At 32.1% G+C, this 13,993-nt stretch overlaps 1 protein-coding gene across 1 annotated transcript; it reads right to left on the reverse strand.

The window, feature by feature from the left end:
* Positions 1 to 6,622: 6,622 nt before the first annotated feature.
* LOC136975811 (BTB/POZ domain-containing protein 3-like) lies at positions 6,623 to 12,795 on the reverse strand. Its single transcript, XM_067270956.1, has 3 exons — positions 12,712 to 12,795; positions 8,273 to 8,514; positions 6,623 to 7,415 (listed from the first exon to the last, which is right to left on the reverse strand). The coding sequence occupies exons 1-3, from the start codon at positions 12,724 to 12,726 to the stop codon at positions 6,623 to 6,625; spliced, it is 1,050 nt and encodes a 349-aa protein (XP_067127057.1). The 5' UTR covers positions 12,727 to 12,795.
* Positions 12,796 to 13,993: the final 1,198 nt, after the last annotated feature.

A 13,993-nucleotide genomic window follows, 5' to 3' on the forward strand; every position in this document is an offset into this window, starting at 1 on the left:
TCCACCAATTTTGATAAGCAAGTTACATCGCATTGCTGTGTTCTCAACAGTAGCTCTTAGCATATCATGAAAAATGTTACGGACATGTTGGTGTATTGCATTTTTCAATTCCACCAAATTGTTTATTTTCATTTTCAACCGATGTCTTCACGTTTTATTTCTGTGAAATCCGTGATTTTAACGCAATTGTCGAAAAAAAGGTGTACATAACTCTGATAGAAAAAAACGGAGAATTAAACTGGAGGTCACCAGGTGTATCAACAAGTCGATGGGAAAGTTGACACATCAGTGTCAGAAAATGCAAGTCATGGTCAACAAGGGACGATCACGTGGCTCCTTTCCCACGACAATTGTATAAAAGAGCGAAACACCGGAAGCTCAGGGCGATCACTCAGAAGTTATACTTGGTAGATGTGCTATTCTAGGCTCCAACGACTAAATCAAAGGAGAGGGTTCCGGTAGGAAGCCATTGGAACTTCAGCAGAACTTAAGCGCCGCACGTAGCTCACCATTATCACCTAGAGGTAAATATTTTAAACCGGCCAACTCTCTCTCTTCCCGAACATAGGCCTAGCCGTTAGATCAAACCCTTTTGAGAATGGTTAGCCTGTATAATCGCCTATATAATCGCAATTAGCCATAGATGTAACCAACTTATCCAACCTGTCTCTCAACGACGCCTGTCGACTTGCTCACCTCTCTCGCCACGCGATAGAAAGCCATCCGAAACGACAGCGTGGCGGTCTTTGCAGACTGTTGCCGAATAAGTGGTCAGAAAGGTTTAACCCCTGGCCCACATATTGCATACAGCATCATTTCCCGCAGGTGGTGAGTTTTTGAACTATTTTTTTTGGTAGGAAATAAAATCCCATGAACTTCCTGTACGCTATTACCAAGTTTGATAACATTCTGTCCAGTAGTTTTCATTTTATGACCATTTCAAAGTGGAACTTTAATTATAAACACCCTGTAATTATCATGCAATTTTATATATAAGTTTTGTTAGTTATTAATTTCAATGTTTGTATATTTTCACTGCCCAACAGTGGCCCAGCGGTTCTGTCGCGGGTTCGCGCGCACTCAGACGGGCTGACCACGTGGAGTTTTCCGGGTTTTCTCCATGTTTGTAACACCTGAATCGGAGCCAGTTTCCCTTACAAGACCTCCCGGAAGGCATTTCCCCTCGCGTAACATCGCGCTCCAGAGAAGGCAACGGGAAACCAATCTGGCTGTAATTTTCCATAGAAACACCTCGGCGTTTTACTATCCTACGCTAGGTGTCGCCGATGTCAGGTTCTGATATGGCGTACACAGAAGTATTTTCGCTTCATTTTACTTATTAGTTATGAAAAGATTCGAACAGGTGTTTCGTTATTACGGTAAATTTTCACAATAATTTTTGATTTTTATAAAAAATTTGAATAAAATTTTATTATTTATAAACCAAACAAAATAGCCACTATTATTATCTATAGAGTTCGAATGTGGCGGTGTATTTTAAGTCGTAATTAAATTAAATGCTTGTTACAAGTAAAATTTGTTTGATCTTGGATGACCATTGAGAAGTATAACCGGAAATTATTATTGTATGTAATACAGCTATTTGGCAGTAGTTACTGATCAGACTGCCATTTGTACGACGTTTTCCACATACACTGTACACAGTGAATTGCTCTCAAATACATTGTGCGATAGAAAACTTGATATCGCACGCAAATACACAGTAATTGTGTAATTTTAATCTTACGACATATGCTGCTTTTATGATGCATTTACAGAGTACACAAACGATACAGAACCGTTTTTTATAATATCTATTATGAAAATGTGAACACGAATTCATATGAACCATGAATTTCTCGCATGGATTCGCCTTACCGTAATGGTTAATATTACAGAGACTTTGCTATTATTTAGACTTTTTATTGAACATAAAAAATGACTATAAAAACTTTTTAAATTCTGAATACAAAAACAATGTTTCAGCTTTTCATTTTTAATGAAATAAAGTTTTTCTTTTGTTTGTTTTTTAATATTTACTCTATCACATCAGTTTTCTCAAATGTAAAGAACTTTTAAATTTAATTTAATGGAATTTTTGAAAAATTAAAATGTTAGCGATAATAACCATTTCTCAAATAAATTCTGGAAATAAGGCGAGCGTAGATATTGTGAGGGGCTAGCCGGGGGTAGAAAGTTGGAAAAGTGCTCTTGTACTTAATCGGCTTCTAGTCGGTGAGACTAGCCCGCGGTCGTCGAAGGATGGCTTCTTAAGACTTTAAGATGATACAGGATTTCATAAGACCTCCTGTAAGTTGCTTTTTACTGACACCAGCCTAGTTATAGCGTTAGGCACGCTAACATTCGTTAGCGAGAAATTTCGAGTGGGAGGGTCGCGAGTAAGTGGAAACGCTGTTTGCCCGGATTCGTGCCATTAACGAGACTGATTTAAAACAATAACAAAAATTTAAAAAAGCAAAATTAAATGGATTACAAAATATTATACACTAAGAACTATCTCGCAAGATAGAGTTTACATTATCTGTAGTCTCATACTACTTTATCAAGTTCAGATGAGATGAAATAAGTTGTTTAGATCTTGAACGACGAGATTTCTTGTTCTTGGATAATTTGTAGATATTTTGAACGATGGACTGGATGACGATCTCCAGGTAAGAATGGATCTGTTTCTCTTGTAGATAGGCGGTGAACTCTCAGGTTCTTCCTCTTCCGAAAACCAGTGGCGAACTCCAAGGCTCATCTTCTCTCGAAGGGTGGCGGCGAACGCGCTAAAATCAAATCCCTTATTATACGGCAAAAGAAAGTACAAAATGTGATACTTCTTTTTGTTAAGATACTGTTTATCCTAATTTTTGTACTGATTAGATCGAGCAAAGGGCCAAAAATCTTTCATTTTTCGGTTGTGAAAAAAAAGTTTTGTCACACATCCGATTTAAAGGAAGTTCACTTCCCTTTCTACCAAACCCTTATCACCACTTTTATCATAAAATTTTATCGTCATACGAAGATTCACCCCTCGATGACGTACAGAAAATCTATTTTGATTGGATAAAATCCTAAAAATATACCGAATTTCGCGCTTGAAGGGAAGTGAACTTCCTTTAAATCGGATGTGTGACAAAACTTTTTTTCACAACCGAAAAATTGGAAGATTTTTGGCCCTTTGCTCGATCTAATCAGTACAAAAATTCGGATAAACAGTATCTTAACAAAAAGAAGTATCACATTTTGTACTTTCTTTTGCCGTATAATAAAGGATTTGACTTAAAAAGATGGGAAAAGAAAGTTCGGTGTACTTCCCTTATCAAGGACGTTTCCGCTTAGAACATCCTTCGAAATAAACGTAAAATTTTGTGAAAATGTTAAAGTAATAAAATGTAATAAAACATAATATAAAGGCGAATTTCATATTTACTTCCTTTTCTTTAAAAATCACACTGAATTTAAAAATGGCGTGATTTTTTTATTTAACAAAAAATGTTTATTTCGGTATTATCGTAGGTCGATATTATGATTTCTCTCTCTCTTTGACAAAAATGGTTTAAGTTAGCATACTAATTAATTAATTATATAAAGTATTTGATTTTACATTGAAATAGTAAAATGGTATTTTGCAATTATAATTGATACATAAAGATAATAAACAAATAATATATAATGTTGGAAAAGTGTTAATATATATATATAAACAAATGATTATAGTTAGTAAAATAAATCAATAATTGCTCGTAGGCTGAGAATAATATACTTTTTCATGCTTGACTTTAAGCATTTTTATTTGATAATTTGCTTGAAACTCCGGAAACAGGTAAATATGGTGTGGTTGATAGTTCTTAACACAAACGAAAACATCTATTATCTTGATTAATGTCTGTTTCCAATTAAAGGTTGTTAAATCAGCACAGTTCAATATTGGTTCCTTTTTGACACGTGATTCGACGAATCTTAAATTATAGTAAGTTCTTGAATTCTTTTGTTGCGTACTGGTAAGGAAGGTGTCTCCAGTTCAGATGAAAATCTTGTGGATAGTTCTTCAGAATTCCCATAGTAAGTAACGTTTATCTTGAAGAACCTAATTTATAGTTGTTATGGATTCGCTAATTCGGACTATATCTTGCACAATAGATCAAATGACCTTATGACAAAGATGGCTAGACGAGGAAGTCGGTGTTTGTCTTCCGCGGTTGTATGTTCGAAATTAAAAAAAAAAAAAAAAAAAAAAATTAAGGTTTATTCTCTCTCTTTTATTTTAACCTTTAGTACCGTTATTAGATAAAACTATCTTATATTAAATTCCTTATTGTATGAAGATTCTATCTTATATCTAAATTTTTGTTATTTCGATGTTAACCAATTAAAGTGAGATATAGACTAAAGTACTATATTCACAATTTAAGTAAAGTTTGGATCTTTTATTTTTAATCACTATTTGTATAAAGCTTGGAGTAGGGTATATTCTTAATTTATAATTAATATAAAATATATAAGATATATATAAATGGAAAATATCATTATCAGAACAGATTAATATATATATTGGTCTTCTTTTTCTTCATAATTTCTTCTTAAAGGCGATAGGTTCGGACGGTTAGTCGTTTGGGTTGAGTTGGATATGTATCTTGATCAATGGTTTCAATAGCTTCAGATTCTTCATTCTGATTAGTATTTGATGTATTAGGTACTTCTTTTCTTCTTCTGCACGAACATAAAGAAAAGGTTTTAAAATTTATCTTGTATACTAGTACTTTTTTATCGATTAACAGGACTTATTATACTGGAATTATGGATGCAGATATATAGTCTTACAGATCAGAAATAATATTTTTTATTTAGTTCACAGGTGAACTAAATAAAAAATATTATTTCTGATTTGTTAAACTATAAGTCCTGTTAATTGATAAAAAAAGTACTAGTATACAAGATAAATTTTAAATTACGATAGAGGACACAAAGGCATAATAATTAATTAATAAAGAAAAGATGTTTCCAAAAAGCATCAGCTTGGTACCAGGTAACTTCAGTTATGCTCTACATTGTCTTTTCTTTCATGTGATCCTCTAATTCTTTGTTACAATCAACAAAACTTTCATGTTATATTATTTTAAATTGCTGCGTTTTAAAAATTATTATTATAGCAAATCAGCATAACTTAATTTTATAATTAAACTAAATATATTAAACTTTCCTTATTGTTAAAATAAAATTAATTTAATTAAGAATAATGATTAGTATAGCTAAAGAAATTTCGGTGTTATATTATTTGAAGTTATCATGTTTTAATTTACTCTGACATTAGGATAAATTTGATAACTAAACACAATATATTAAACTTATTGTTAAAATAAAATTTATTTTAAAACAGTTCAAATGACATAATTCCTTCTTTTCATCTGTAGGAAAAACAAAAATGCCTGAAGGATTCGGCGAAAAAATGCATCGCGACTCTACGAAGAATATGGAATAGGAACTGACGGCTCCGATAACCCAGCTTTATTGGACAACGTAATACTCCAGTCTTCTTGGATAGAGTCTGATGATGGCCTATTACAAAGAGGGTGGACTTGGAGTCTGGGAAGAGGACAGAGACTTATGTCAAACAAGCAATTAACAAGTGTTTCTGCGTTACCACGAAGTCGAAATCATTTTAATATATTTTGATGATATTGGTAATCTGTTCTAAAAATTATTATTGCAAATTAATTTAATAATTAGAAAGAATATATTAAACTTTGCCTTATTGTTACAAGATGTTTTATGAAAACTAAAAAAACGAATTGAGAAGTTTTCTAAATATTAAAATTATTTATAATTTTAAATTACTCGAGAAATTGTTTATCTGAAAAAAATTTATAACCTGAAAAATTAATTTGAAAATTAAATGCAACAAATTATTTGTAATCTTAATTTAATCGACATCTGAAAGTAATTTTGTGATCAGGATTTCTCTTGAAAAATTAATTTACTTAAAATTTGATTGGAATAAAGTCGCTGAATTTCAAATTCTTTCGGATAATTTTATTATGTATATATATATATACCTAATAATTATATATATATATATATATATATATATAAGTTTAATATTAAAAAGAATTTTAAATGCTAACGATTAAAAACTACGACTTTACGCGTATTAAAAGATGATCTAAACTGCATTTTTGTTTCTCGTTACCAAATACTTGACTTCCAAATACTTGAATTCACGACTTCCAAAATCAACTTTCTTGATGTTACATTTAAAATATCAGAAATCAGACCGGGAATATATTGTCAACAATCACCAAAATTTATTACTCCACTTACTTGCAGAAATGTGTCATGTTTTAAAAAAGTGAATGAAAAAACTGGAAAAGCTTAAATAAAATAAACTGATTTAATCTATTAATGTATAAATTTAAATTTCAAAAATAACCTCGTTTGGTGTTATATTATTTCATAAAATTGTCATGTTTAAACTTTATGGGGTATTAAAACACTTAATAATTAATACAGAAACTTTGCCTTATTATAAAAATAAAATTAATTTAATTAAGATTTGTGATCAGAAAATTAATTTAATTCAGATTTGTGATCAGCATGTGTCAAACCACTACTACTGCAATCATATATCTTCATCGTCTTCATGTATTCGTGTATTTCTTTTTCTTGTAGCAATTTTCCTTCTTGGCTTTCTCCATTGATCATGTATATTGTTACTTTCGTATTTTTTTCTGGTAGCAATTTCTCTAAATATGTCGACCTGTTCATCCTTAGTAAGGATGCCATCTTGACACGGAGATTCTGCAAACTCTGCAGAGGTCATGCTTAAAAATCTGATCTGATCCAACAAAGGATCTAATTTTTTTCGAAGATCCTCAGGAGATTGATTTTGGAATTTTTCTTTACCCCACTTTATGACGGCGTCATACATATCTAATTCCGATTTCAACGCTAAACATTGTTGTGATACAAGTTTTAAAATAGTTTCATATTTCACGTACTTAAAGATGTTTTGCTTAATTATTTTTGATGCATTTCGAGTTATGTAATTCCAACATTTCGTTGTTAATTCATTTTGTTGAAATTGGGCTGCTGTTTCGTATATTTCGAGAACAGTATTTAACGATATATTCTTTGTAAGATATGTTTCATATTTCACATTTTTAATGCTATCTTGCTTAATAATTTCGGACGCGTTTTCAGTTATATAATTCCAACATTTCGTTGTTAATTCATTTTGTTGAAGTAAGGCTGCTGTTTCGTATATTTCGAGGACAGTATTTAACGATATATTATTTGTAAGATATGATGAACATTGCTTCTTCATACGCGTTACCATGTATTTTTCTGCAAAATGTAACGAACGAATGGCTTCATCTACTGAATGTAATGCCACTTCATCTGTATATATATAACTGAAAAATAATTAATTACTTTACTAGATTCGTTATACATTACAAATTGAATGTTGAAAGATTTTTATTTCTAGTAAAGTTCTAACACTGTCAAAGTTTTTTTTAGTTTAGTTTTATCATTTCTCTTTGGGAATTATGTTAAAATTCTTCAATTATTTAACGCATGATCTGTTTTTTTATGCTTCGCTGCAATACTTTAAAAATGAAATGATTTTATAAGTAATTGAAATTGAAAATCATCAAGACTGGATTTGTCGATATAATACAACTTGTTAAGATATTTGAACTGATCAGATGATATAATACTCACTGAAAATATTTCTGCTGTTTCCTAATCGCTGTTTAGCACTGTTTATCACCATGCTAAAAGGCGAAAAATAAAGTTTCCATTCGATCGTCTTAGGTACAGACCGCTCTTGTACTAGTCGCCTTATTTTATCAATTCAAAATACTTTATGTCAAAATAATACGGACTATTTATTACCAATATTTTTATTTTGGTTTTTTTTGTGAAAAAAGCAACACATTTCTTATTTAATGCTAATTAATTTAATATTATTTAACTTATAATCGGGATATCTTTTGTGTTGTAGGTGTTAGAATTGTAGGCTAATGCCATAAAACAGCCTAAATACAGCCAAGAAGTAATGAGAATAATGAAAATGTTTTATGAATTTTAAATTTAAAATTAAAGAACTTTTAGAAAAAGTATTAAATAAACAATAAAAAAAAATATATAAGAAACTTTAATTTTAATATGTATAATAATAATAATAATTTCATAGCTTACTTTATAGTAATGGAATGGTATTTTAATAATTATTAAAAATACTTCGTAAAAGCTTAGTATAACTTACTTTATGAAAACACGAAATGCTGTAACATCATCAACAGGCAAGTCAACATGTTTTCTCTTCTCTGCCATAATACCATAGAACATTGCATGAAACACCTCACTGTATATAGAGAGAAGCAGAGAGTGGGTCGGAAAATTTTCTTTTTCTTGGCCAACAATTAAAGTGACGTCAGCCATTTGTCTAGTTGTCATAAGATATGATAATCTTTGTTTTATGTTCAAATCACCTGATTGCCAGGACATCTAAAATAAAAAATAATACAGCTATTTAGGATAATTGAATGTTGTGGGATGTTCGTCAAATAGTTCGTATATTCTCTGGTTTTGTTTATCCTAGCTAGTTTTTTCTTTGTAATTAGTTAGTTTACTAGGGGTTTAGCTTTCTTCGTTAATAGCGATGCTGAGTCTTCCTGCAAGCCTAGAAGCGCGCTGTAGTTCCAACGTGGTGTTTAGAATGTCAATGGAATCATGCTTGACGTTCCAAACGCCATTGTCATACTTCTAGGCTTACAGGATAGTGGCGCTGAATGCCTGAAATTCACGTTTTCGCGTTGATAACTTCGGCCGCAACCTCGCTAGTTTCATCGCTCCGTGTTCTTTCGTTTGCGAGTTATTCGTGTTTTTCTGGTGATACTGCAATCAGTATTTTTGTGATTTTCTGTTTTTCCTGTGTTTTTCGTATCAGTTAGGTAATTTTTAGGATAGTTTTGTTAGTTTAAGGGTTTTTCCTAGACGGCGTGTCTATCTGCGTTGGTCGCCGCGAGGGCTGAGGCCTGGTCGCGGATGTTTCCTCTGTCCGCAATAAATTCAGGGTGCTTCTGGACGTGTTTTGACTAACTGTCCAGAAGATGGCAGCACTGCGATCCGCAAGTGTCAAACAATAACATAATTTATATAAAATACTAACCAATCATATTTTTTACAATTATACCTGTAGTATATTCTGATAAAATACAATATACACAAAAGTGTATCGAATCTCTACTTATACATATAAAAAAACGACATGTGATTAATAAACATTTAATGAGAAAGATTCGTCGCTAATGTGATATCTAGGATTTTAAGGATATTTTACTCCATTTTTAATAAATGTTTTTCATAACATCTGTCGCGATCGTTAGAAAAACGTAGCAGAAGATACAGACTACCTCTCTGTCAACAAATGGATGAGAATTTTAACAATCAGTTGAAAAATGATAACATCAGATTGTAAAAGGAGGGGAAGTAAGCAACACCATAGTTTCAACGAGAGTCAACGTCTGCGAAATCAATCGTCGTTTCCAAACAACTGCCGACTACATGATCAGTTTCCCAGGCTAAAGAAATAAAAGGACAAGACACTAGAGTTTCCGCTGTTTGTCCTAAGGAAGTTCCATAAAAGCTATGTTAATCTTAAAGGAAGGGCGTTTGTCCCATAGAAGCGGCGAGAAGACTCGCCTGAGTTACACATTTGCTATATGACCAAGGGATGCAACTTGGAGAACACTTGCCAGCACGACAACGCCATAATACGCCTATGTCGTCAGTGATCAGCATTTACTCTCCGAAGTATTTTGAGAGAAACTTCTAAACTCTTTCTCCGCGTCGAGAATAGGTCCGTAGATTAGTAAAGCACACGTATCGCGAGCTGCATAAGGAACCTTTGTCGCCCCACTTTATATAACTGTGTATTTAACCGCATTTAATCACCTATTGTATAATTATTATGTATATATTAGATTTAGAGTTGTTTTGAGTGAGACCGGCAGACTTTTTCCTACTCGATAGTTTAACGAGCCCTCCTACTTATCATTTGATGAAGTCCGCGAATTAGGACGCGTATAATTACTCTAACTGGTGTTAGTTCCTCACTGAAAGCCGCTATCGTTCGATGAGCGTGTTTCCGTCAAGCTCCTAGCCATCCACAGACAACATGGGCGGTTCTCGCCAAACCTTTGCCGTGTAAGTGGTATCTAGGGGATTCCCCTGTGCCCTCGGCTTCTCACACTAACATTTTAAAATAAATCTGATACAGTAAGACCCCGCTTAACGCGGGGGATGCGTTCCTAGATGACAAAGCGCTAAACGAAAAAGCTTTAAACGAGGTCATTTTAACATAGAGTAAATAGGGATAGAGGAACACGCGACCAAAAATAAACAAATTTTACTTTAAGTTATTTTTATATGTTAAATAACACAAACACATGCACACAAAAATGTAAGGTCCATTTTTTGTGACGAAGGTCCTGGCCGTTTTGAAATTCTTGTTTTTTGCAATAAAATCGTAAAATTTCATTTGTCGCTTAAGCAAATGTTGGTAGCAGGAGATTGCATACAAAACGCCTTATTTGCTTTTGCACTCCTTTCAATATCTGGATCATTCGGTACATTTTGATCAACGATTTCGATTATAATCACCAAACTTTTACTAAGGAAGTCTGCAGATAAATTTTTTGGATTTTATGTTTTCAGAATCTATATTTTCCAGTTCTACATGAACTTCTTGTTCTGCTAGTTCCTAAAAGTCGTCGCTGGTACCAGAAACCTGCGGTAAATCCTTAATATCCTGTTCGCCTACATCTCCTAGACCTGCTGTATCGACTAAGTTGAATTTGGTCAACCGAACGATACAGCGATAGGCTCTTCTCGTTGAGAATTCTTGGACACCTTCCGCCATAACTTCTCCCACACTTCGTTCGTGCATTTATCAATTAATTCTTGCCAAGCGAAGCCGATATTGCCTATGGCATCCACGATGTTATATTTTTTCAAAATTGCACCAAACAAACATAGATTTAAAGAAAGTGCACCTTTTCGCCACCTTTTGCTGATTTGTTCGTGTTCGTAAATAATCATATTATATACGAATCAAAGAAATGCCGCGGTAATTTAAATCGGCGTAAATTCTGAGCTTTTTTTTAGGCTTTGAGCAGACTGCATTATATCGAATCAGCGTTAAACGAGGTCTTACTGTAATTACATAACCTGCGTTATTGTATGGATTTTGCTGAAACTGAATATAATTATTCTTGTTCGCTTTGTAATTTGTTGATTGCTTCAATAACGAGCTTCGATAGGGACGCCAGTACATTGGGGCACACGGAACACGTGTCTCAATGCTTTCATATTTAATATTGGAGATAAGATGTAAGTAATGTCGTAATATAATAGTTACGCTCGTTTCATTTATCGTAAACTTTAAAATTATAAATGAAACATACTAACGATCGATCTTTGATATAATTATTACTTATAGATAACGGTGGATCTACTTTTTTCAAGCGATCAAGTCTATACTTTTTTAATTAGTCTACGATTAAAGTACAGATAACCCCCGTGTAACACGGGAGTTACGTTCGAAAAAATTGCTGCGTTATACGAAAAAAAGAACTAGTAATAAAAGGGGGGTTAGGTTCCAAAAATTAAAAATAACGTGCTATTATATTTTCATAATTAAGATAAATATCTTTATTTAAATTTTCTTAAGTGATACATGTTAATATACGTTGTAAATTAAACAATGTTTTCTTCGTCATTACTAAGCACTATTAACCGAGGGTGTTTTCTTTTCGGCAAGTTACCCTCTGAGCATTTTTCTGCATTATCTTCAGATCCATGCTTTACCTTTTGCAAAAAGTATGTAATTTTAGATTGCTTGCTTTTAGTTAAAATATCTTTATAAATTTTGTTATATGGTTCTAAGCACTTATGAAGAATAAAGCAAGTATGGAATAAGGAAAAGACATCTGGCAACTTCAAAAACAGAACCGTCGAGATCAGGCAATATTGAAACAAGTTTCGAGAAGGACCATGTGTATCGACAGAAAGCGAAAAAAGAAAATTTACATATTTAAGTACTAATAATTTACGATAACAATAATTTACGTGAACTATTAGTACTTAAGTGTGTAAAAATTTATTACATTTCATGTTGTACGAGGGTTTTATCCAATTCTCGAACCGTATTAGAGTGAATCCGTGCTAAAAATGTGCCGTGTTATACGGGGGTTACCTGTATATACATATTCTAAGGGAATACGTTTCAAATTCCTATTTCTATAAACAAAAACGTAACTTGTTTAAGAAAGTATTCGGCTATATAACATATTAAAATTTTTAATACAATTTTTTTTATGGAGTCGTCGACTGTTAATTAAATTGATCTTATAAATAAACTATGCACTGCTCGGGTGAAAAATAAGATCAAACTTTTAAATCTATATTAAAAGTATGGTTATTTTAGCCCACGCTGTCTACGATTGTATGTTTATCGTAAAGTGTCAAAGGAACGCTGAAGTGTCCAAATTTCACGAGACTTTAAATTTTCTATGTATCATACAATTACTGTAATTGATTGTTAGTATTAGGCCTATAGAAATATTTTGACTATGAAATAAATCTGTCTTCAATACTTTACGTTAGTATGTTATAATGTTTCTAAAGCATTAAATTACTTACCTCCAAATTTTGCATTATTCATATAATGTCTCACTTTCTCTGCAGAGTGGATGTAGAACGAAGCAGAGTAAACTTGTGTTATATACGCTTTCAAGCTGAGTAAGGAGTCGAGAAGTTCAAAATTGAATCCGAAACTTAATGGCCTGGTTCTGGTTTGGTTTTGATATTGCAAAATAAAAATAATAGATAGAGAGGTTATTTTTTGATAATACGCATGTTAACAGATAAATAACCTCTAAGAGATAATCATTTCACTCATTCAAAGCTAGAATCTTATCGTTTTTAAAATAAATAGTTTAAGATTAGAAAAAAATGTGATAAAACATGTATGGCATCTAAAATCGTTAATTATTGAATACAGTTTACAGTAGATGGAATAAATTACTTTGTAACTTTTATATTTGTACTTAAGAAAATAAATAAATTGTACTTTATAACAGTTTACTTTGTTTTATTGATTCGAAAATCATTCTATTGTATAAATAATTATTTGTGTATGAACGTATAATGCAGACATGGGCAAATGAGGCTCTTTTTTGAGTTACATGCAGCTCTTGCTGAAAGTGTTACTTTCTGTTTTTTATTATTATTTTTACAATTTAATTTTTATAATTTTGTGAAAATATGTTTATTAAGAAAATTTAATATTTGTTTTATATTATATTATATTATATAATAAAATCGCGCGCCTTACCATACTATCCACCACGACAGTACAGAACTGCGGCTCCATGCATTTTGCAAAACCTACATTTTCGCTCCCACTGAACTCTTGCTTGCCCACCCCTGGTATAATGCAACATGAAAACCAAAACAATTAAGCTATTATATTTTGGTTTCGGTTTTCTCAACGCTTCATACACTGCTTCGAAGCGTGTGTGGTAAAATATACTTTGTTTTGCTCCACTTTATACAAATTACTAACTTGCAACTTGAGACATTCTGTTAAAAATACAAAATTTGGAGGCAAGTAATTTAATGCGTTACACACACTGTAGCATACTAACATAAAGTGCTGGAGACAGATATATTTTTAGTCAAAATATTTGTATAACACTAACAATGAATTAGGTCTACATTAAATTTAAGATAGATGAGAAATATACTACGAAATTCAGACATCTTATCTTCCCGTTACTGTTTTTCTTGACACATTATAATAAACATACAATTGTGAATGTCAATACAATTATTAATTCAAATGTCAAATAAAAATGTTTGACATTTTTAATTTTTGCGTTGGCAGTGCCTGGTTTATTTGTTAGTTTCTTGATAAGTTAAA

This window comes from Centruroides vittatus, unplaced genomic scaffold (assembly GCF_030686945.1).
Source record: "Centruroides vittatus isolate TY-2023 unplaced genomic scaffold, ASM3068694v2 contig_388, whole genome shotgun sequence".
Lineage (NCBI taxonomy): Eukaryota > Metazoa > Arthropoda > Arachnida > Scorpiones > Buthidae > Centruroides > Centruroides vittatus.

What these genes read in the sequence shown, in the direction of transcription:
- LOC136975811 (XM_067270956.1), bottom strand. An exon ending in GCATTTCGTGTTTTCATAAA is followed by an intron (nt 7,416 to 8,272) that starts GTAAGTTATACT and finishes ATTATTTTTCAG; the next exon opens with TTATATATATACAGATGAAG.